The sequence below is a fragment of the Xenopus tropicalis genome, chromosome 4, assembly GCF_000004195.4.
Source record: "Xenopus tropicalis strain Nigerian chromosome 4, UCB_Xtro_10.0, whole genome shotgun sequence".
Taxonomy (NCBI): domain Eukaryota; kingdom Metazoa; phylum Chordata; class Amphibia; order Anura; family Pipidae; genus Xenopus; species Xenopus tropicalis.
The window spans coordinates 131,928,707-131,936,648 of NC_030680.2; the positions used below are offsets into that span (position 1 = coordinate 131,928,707).

The following is a 7,942-nucleotide window of genomic DNA, read 5'->3' on the forward strand; positions in this document are numbered from 1 at the left end:
TGCAGGGTTTTTCTAAAGTGACTGATCTGCCATTGACCGTCTAGGACCTGGGCCAGGGGTGGGCAAACTTTTAGGCTCAGGGGCCACATTGACTTTTAAAATTTGACAGACGGGCCGGCACTTACATGCAGTCTTGACGCCAAGTCTCACGTGATGAGACTTGTGGAGTCGGGACAAAGCGAGACACACCAATCCTCGGCGGGCCGGATTAAAAAGACCAACGGGCGGTAGTTTGCCCTCCCCTGAACTAGACTCTAGGTGTAATATGGTCCCATCAAGTTGCACTGTGTCTAAAGAGTATGCAAGGAATAAAAATATTCCACAATAATCTTTGTATTTTAAAGGAGATATACTATGTGAAAAACATGAACGTGCAAGTGGAATATACAGTACTCCTCTAAATAGAAATAATATAGAAGAAATGTGCTAAAAAAAATGTGTTTTGGTTGGATTTATTGAGAAATTTACCCTAATCCCTACTATTCCCACCTATCCAATACGCTTCCTGCTGCCTCCTTTCCCAGGCTGTGCGGGGGATCTGGCGGAACTCAGCACACTGCACTGTAGGGCAGGAACCAATCAGCAGCTAGGTGGATAGGGAACTGAAGCCTGTGATTGGCTACCCCCTCCTTCTGGCAGGGACCATTAAAACACACCCACAGAACACGCCCACACTTAATTTTGTAAGTTTGAAACAGGGACAGTAGCAGATCTATAAGGAGCTCCAATAAAGGGACCATTTATAAAGATAATGATCATTTTCAACCCAGAGTGAAAGCAGCACCATGTATTATTCATTATTGCCTATAGGATTATGGGGGTTATGGAAGTTGCATCTCATATACAGGAACCACATACAGACTTTGTGTTGCACAGAAATTCATTTTTAAAGCATTTGTTCCTCATTAAAGTGTTTCAGTATATTATAGAGACTGCTATTCTGACACAATTCTATTATTTGTGGATGATGAATTATTTAGCTTTTCAGCAGCTCTCAAGTTTGGACTTTTAGCAGCTATATGGTTGTTAGGGTCCAAATTACCCTAGCAACCAGGCAGTGGCAGTTTATATCCCCAACTGAGACCCTCTGTGCAATTTCCATTCCTCAAACCCCTGTATTGTGTGGGAAGCTAAATGCATTTATACATCTTACATCCCAGCCCTTTACTCTTCTGCTCTGTATATAAACCTTCTCTTAACCGGGAGGTACTGCTTTAAGTTAACTTGTAAAAGCAACTTTGCAATTGGTTTTCATTCTTTACTTTTTGTTTTTGAATTATTTGCCTTCCTCTTCTGCCTATTTCCAGCTTCCGAATGGGGGTCACTGACCCCGACAGCCACAAACCATTGCCCTGTGTGGCTAGAATTTTATTTCTACTCCAGCCTCTCATTCAATCCACTGGCTGGTTGCTAGGGTAAATAAAAGCCTATCAACCAGATTGCTACGGAAGAACCAAACTGGAGAGCTGCAAAAAAGAAGTAAAATAATATAAGACACCCCACAAATATTAAATAATTTTGACCAATTGCAAGTGAATATCAATGCCTACATCATACCAAAAGTTAATTTAAAGGTGAACTGCGCCTACATCTGGCTACAGAGAACAGCCAAATGCAGATGGAGCAGACTGGAAACGCTCAAGTGTTGCTTTAAGAATTTATTCCTGATGCTGCAGAACTACAACTACCATCTAACAACTTTGAAAATAACTGATATTTATAGTCCTACAACATACTGTATGGGTGAAACCTCCAGCACTTTAGATGTTGCAGAACTACAGCTGTCAGTATCATTACATTGCATGCACTACTGGGGGAATGTTGGAGTGGGAAGGTTGATTTCCGATTAATCTATACTAAACCCCCTTTAGATCATGTGCTTGTTGTTGGCACAAGTTTACTGAATATTAAAAGAAAGGTAAGTTCAACACCGCTTATATTTGCCTTTAATTGCTTGTAATTTTTCAGAATAAAAGCATTTAAATGTGAGCTGTAAGGGCCACAGATCACTATGGAAGCCTTGCCCAGCAACATGGGGCTTTTACAGATGTTCCCTGGGCTTGGTGCCACCCCTGTAGTTATATGGGTGTTTGTGTGTGTAACATGCAGGCCCAGGCCGGGAGCCCTCTGACTATTCAGCCCTTGCTTGTTAGTGCCTGATTGGGAGTAATTAGGGAAAGGTGTATAAAGGTGCAGTTATGGGAGAGCCAGGAAAGCTGATTGTTCTCCATTGATTCTGAGATGGGGCCTAAGAAGGCAGTTGCTGCACCAGAGGAAGGCAAGGAGAAGGCAGTGGCTACAGGTAATGTTATGTGCTCTGGGGAAAGACTGGGATTTTTTATACTAAACTGAGTGAGCCAGGAATCCGGAGCAGTGAGGAGGCTGTGTTGCAGAAACTTGCAGAAAAAGTTCCTATAATCTCAGTGTGACTGTGCCTTACATGCTTGCCTCTTACTAAACTAAGGGTGCTATAGGGTGCTGGGAGTCTGAGCGGAATGACAGGGAGCCTGTAGGCTGTACCTGATTCACTTATTTATTTTTTTGTTGTCTGTCTTGCACTATAGGCTGATGCCCCACTTGTATATTTTCAGTAAGCTGAGAATCGCTTGCAGATAATAGGGCCCATACCTACCTGTGTCTGCACCAGAATGAATGGAATACGCTTGTGTGCAGGCACATGTAGCTGAGATCCACTGAAAATACAAAGTCTCATGTTTTTTTGGCAGATATTGGCTACATGTGCCTGCACCCGAGTGTATTCCATTCATTTGGGTGCAGACACAGGTGATGTAAACCTACAGTAGTGGGTGTATTCTTGCCAAGCGTTTTTTGGCTTGCTGAGAATATGCCATTGTGGCCTCAGCCTTAGATGTTGAATTGCGGCTCTTCTGTTCTATAGGCCCCTATATAAAGGGGTTGTTTACCTTTAAGCTTACTCTTAGAATATTACTCTGTACATTATAGTAAGAAAATCTGCAGTTGGTCTTCATTTAAGTTTTTTCTATTTATGTGGTTACTAGGGATCAAATGACCTTAGAAATGAGGGAGTGATTTGAATGAGAAACTGGTATATGAATAGGAGAGGGCCTGAACAGAAATATAAAAAAAAAATTGTAACGATAGCCAAAATTGTAGATGCACAGAGCAACAGTTTCTTTAGCTGCTGGTGTCAGTGACCCCCATTTGAAAGACAAATTAAAAAGTTGCTTAGAATTGGTTACTATAACATACTAAAGATAATTTAAAGGTGGACCACCCCTTTTAAGCTGAAATTATGGCAGTTCCTAATCAGACTGGTTTTCCGAGCGCCCAGCAAGCAATTCTATGCTTTATACTGTTTAATGCTGCAGGAAGGGAATGAGACGGACATGGTGGTGCTTGGCTCAGTCTGAGTTATTACTTTAACATTGTCTTTTTACTGGACCGAGCCTAGAGGGATTGAATAGAGGGGGGCTGAATACAGTAGATACTACTATCCAGCAAACAAGGTTTTTTTATTTTTGTCAACTGTTAAATCCCCCCTCAATTCCCATTTTATCCATCACTTTTCAGGTAACCCTTGCAACTGCAGGCTGGTTTTACCTGTAACACAACCTTTCTCTTCAGCACTAATAGAAATTCTGTTTGTAGGATCCAGTAAGGTTAAAAGAAAATCTATCAAGCTGGTCAAGACCCAATCGCATCCCCCGACCCTGGCGATGGTGGTGGAGGCGCTGAAAAAGAACACGGAGAGGAAAGGAACCTCTGTGCAGGCCATTCGGAGCAGGATTCTGGTGGCACATCCCACTGTGGATCCGCTAAGGCTAAAGTTCTTGCTACGGACGGCTCTGAACAAAGGGCTAGAGAAGGGCATTCTGATCCGACCCCTAAACTCTAGTGCAACAGGAGCTACGGGACGATTCAAAGTAAGCGCGTAATAAAGTATCTGTGTTGTCCAGTCAAACCCTTGCTGGGGCTCCCCAGGTTTAGCACCGCTTAAGGTTGGCCATGCACGGCTGATTTTTAGCTGTCAATATCAGTCCTTTAGACCATTTTGGCAGCTAATCTGTCTGTGTATGGGCATGAACAACTTGCCTCCCTGACCGACATCTGGCCTGAAATTGGGCACACATCAACTGGGCAGGTTTATTTTTTTTTTCCCCCATCAGATCAGGGACCACATCAGCTCGTTGATGCTTTCCCCGAACCAATGGTGCCTATACCCACCGTTTTAATGTAATCGTTTTGCCCTAGGGAGAAGAGTGGATCTTACCATGTAAGCCAGCTTTAGTCCTTGTTATCAATAAGCAAAAACTCCATTCAAATGTTCAATGGTTTTACAGCTTCTAAAGGTAGCCATACATCTTGACTTGCATGTTTTGAGGTCACTAAATGAATGCCTTTGTGCCCCCTTGGCCTCCCACATTTTGGGTTACATTGAGAAGAACAGATTCTTGGCCCTACTATTGGACTAGGACCGCATCAATGCGCTGATGTGTCCCTTGTCCAACAGGGAATTGTCAAACCCTGTTCAAATGAGAACTAGCAGATTTGTCTGATATTGGTCTCTCAGACTTGTTGGTGGGCCCCATACACAGGCTAATAAGCTGCTGTATAAGCAATTATCTGGAGGGTTGGGTGGCCCATGTATAGCCAACTCAACACTGCTATATGGATATCAGATCTGTACTCGGCTGCTGTAGATTCCTGGCCATGAAAAAGCAGATGTGAATGTGCTAACTTCATCTTTTTGAGAATAAAGGCTGGCCCATAAACCAAATCGGATTGCTTAGTGATGTCAATTTGCCTGATTTTGATGCCCAGATCCTAAGACAAATTAGACTGATTTGACTGCCTCAGGGGCCAAAAATATCTTCATACTGCAGGCCTATAGAGCCATGTTGGGTTTGCTGTTTTATAAGCTCAATGCAAAGAATACCGTCATACAAAGACATGATCTGAATTGAATTTTACAGCTTGCCAAACCAGTAAAGGCTCCCAAGGCTGGAAAAGAGGAGAATGCAGCATCTGAAAATGTTGACCCAAATGCTGAGGTGAAACCCCAAAAGAAGGCCCCAAAGAAAGAAAAGAAGGCTAAAACTGACAAAGAACCCAAAGGTGGGATTTAAAAGGGTTTAGACTTCACGTTTCTGCACAATCTCCCTATCTAGTCATGTGTGAGGGAATGTAAGAGGGGAACGTTATCTGATGTCCCAGGTGTGGGCAGTGATGTCTTGCCCTTATAGTTGCATTTATACTAGTGCCTTAAGTTACCTGTGACTGGCTGATTCCAGCATGAGTTTGCCAATAGCAATGACCTACTGGGAAATGACAAGTGACCTTTCCAAGTAGGAAAGGACCACATACAGCCAATCTGGAGTGGCATAAACATCCGTTTGGTATGGACCCTGCTCTTTATAGTGCACAGGCTTGCTGAAACAGTTAATAGGGTGGTCCCCCAAATACTCAGCGCTTCTTGGTGGAGTTCTTTGAAACCAAATCTTCAGTATAGTAGAAACTGTGTGATCGTGTGCTGCCTCCTCATAAGAACAACCCTCCCTTTTTAGATGAGTTCTTGTATTGGCACAAAATATAGTTGAATTCTGTCATGTTCTACAATTCTGTTTCATACAGGTGAGAAACCCAAAGCTGGAGCTAAAAAGGCAAAGGAAGAGTCTGATGTGAGTATTGTACTGTATATAAAGGTCTGTGGATGCAGAAAATTAAACTGGCTCTAAAGTAAACAATGTACCACATCGGATTTCAAAGTTGCCTTGCAAGGAGACTTCAGGCTGCATTGGAAAAGCAAAGCCATTTTGGCATGGTTTTCCAAGCAGTACCCTCCATGTTGTCTATTTATGCTGAATGCAAGACTATACTACAACTTTGAGATTCTCGATAGTTAATGTATTATAATGTGTGTATTAATCACATGAACACATTCCAATCAGAATGGCTTCTAGTTAAATATGGTCCATAATATACTTTTCACCAGGAAAAGCCAAAAGCTGCCAAATCGAAGAAAGATACTGAAGCAAAAGAAGGTGAGAAGGCTAAAGCTCCGGCAAAGAAACCAAAAGCCAAAACAGAGGCTGCCAAAGCTGAGGGGGAAACCAAGGCCAAGAAGGAGCCAGCCAAAGCCAAAGCCAAGGAAGCCAAGGCAGAGGCTGCAAAAGCACAGAAGGACTCGGCAGAGGAAGGAGCTCCGGTAAAGGCCGGCAAGAAAGGGAAGAAGTGACCATAATCATGACTGATACTTTTAACTCTGTAAATCTGGTTTTAATGTTTAATTCTATAAATAAAGTGTTAAGTTATTTTTCTTAGTAACTAACTGGTTTTACTGCCTTCTGTACTGTCCCTCTGCTGGTGGCAGTCGGGGGAAATGACATCCGGTGTTGAGGTTTTCCACTGTCTGCAGAGGGCAAAGCTCAAATGTCTATTGTTAATGTCCTACTGTGCTAAATGTTCAGTTTCCTACCTGCGGCACCCCCCCTGCTATTTATAAATATTGCGCAGCCTCCCCCGTAACTTGCTCTCTTGCCCCAAGCAGCAGATTTAATATTCAAACATTAAAAGGAATGTGTAATTAGCCAACCCTTGAAGTTTCAGTTCATCTAAAATGGTGTCAAATAGACCTCTAGGCAACATCTGGTACCCAAATGTTGGGCCAAGAATGGCCCTTGGCCACTTTTCTTGTGGTCTGGCTCACAACTGAAATATCTCCCATAACAGCGAGGAAATCTGATACACTCCATTTAAATTTATTTTTGAGCCATGTTATCAAAGCTTCATTCAAGCATAGGACCGTTTTTATTCAGCTTCTCAGTTTAGGGCTCCTAGGAAGGACATCATTGTGTAACAGAATGTAGTGTGTGTGCTTATGTCAGCAAAGGGCTAGAGACAGTGTTTCTTGTGCAAGCTTCCGCCAACATCTTCTCTATTTGGAGCCTTACCAAGGTCACACTGGCCTGGCAGCCATTCTCCTGGTGGCCCGCAGTCTAGGAAATTCCTGTTTATTTCCACTGTAACACTTGGCATGGGCTCCAAATGTTATTGAATATTTGTCTTATGGGTCCTAAAGCCCACTTCAACACTAAGCACCATATTGTGTATAGATGGGGGCTTGAGTGTTACTATAACAAGCTCCCAGTGGCAGCTTGGTACAATCAGAAGTTTGCTGGTGGAGCTCTCTGCATGACTCTAATCGGCAGGAAGGTATTGGTGACACTGGGTGGTAGCACTCTAAGGCAGTCTTGGTGTTTATAATACACTTGTACTAATGGTTACCTATAATGGGCTGTGCAAAAAGACGTGGAACATGACATGGTTACTATAATAGACTTTGTAGTACCCCAACAGGCATGCACATACCTCCAGGATGTTCTAACACAACCCATCAATTAAACATGATCCACCCTCCACTGTATTTAAGGTGTCCTTGGACAGTGAAAGTGTGTGGTCCTTACACTGAAATCAACCTAAAGGTGCCTTCAAGCAGTAAATGTGGATCAGCGGATGGTTTTACAACTTACATTCCCCTACAGTCGAGAAGAGTTGTATGTTAAATGTGAATTAAACAGAGGCATAACTGGATGTTCCAGAACCCTAAGCAAATGCAATATAGGGCCACTAATGTTGAGCTATTCTGCCACGTTATGCTGAAATCTCTAACTAGGCCCTTTGGGCCCCCCTACACTCCTGGCTCCCTCCAAATGCAGGGTCTGCTTTCTCTGTAGTTATGTCCCTGCAAGCGATACTATTTAGAATACCCATTCCCTAGTTGTCAGTAACTATGATGTATCAGTATGATTATACCAACACCCAGGGAACCCTCCCCTGGTAACAGCATTGGGCAGAGTGCATCATGGTGGCCCTTTACGATGAGTGAAGCTGTTTCCTGCTTGGTAGGCAGCTGTCTGAATGGAGACCACACACATATACTACACATTAAAGACTCTATATA

The 7,942-nt window shown here is 43.0% G+C and overlaps 1 protein-coding gene across 1 annotated transcript; it reads left to right on the forward strand.

The window, feature by feature from the left end:
- The first annotated feature begins 2,236 nt into the window (after nt 1-2,236).
- Nucleotides 2,237-6,333, forward strand: h1-8 (H1.8 linker histone). Its single transcript, NM_001016391.3, is given in 5 exon segments — nt 2,237-2,302; nt 3,631-3,905; nt 4,956-5,097; nt 5,614-5,660; nt 5,975-6,333. Coding segments are annotated over 5 exon segments (768 nt in total). The 5' UTR covers nt 2,237-2,241; the 3' UTR covers nt 6,218-6,333.
- Nucleotides 6,334-7,942: the final 1,609 nt, after the last annotated feature.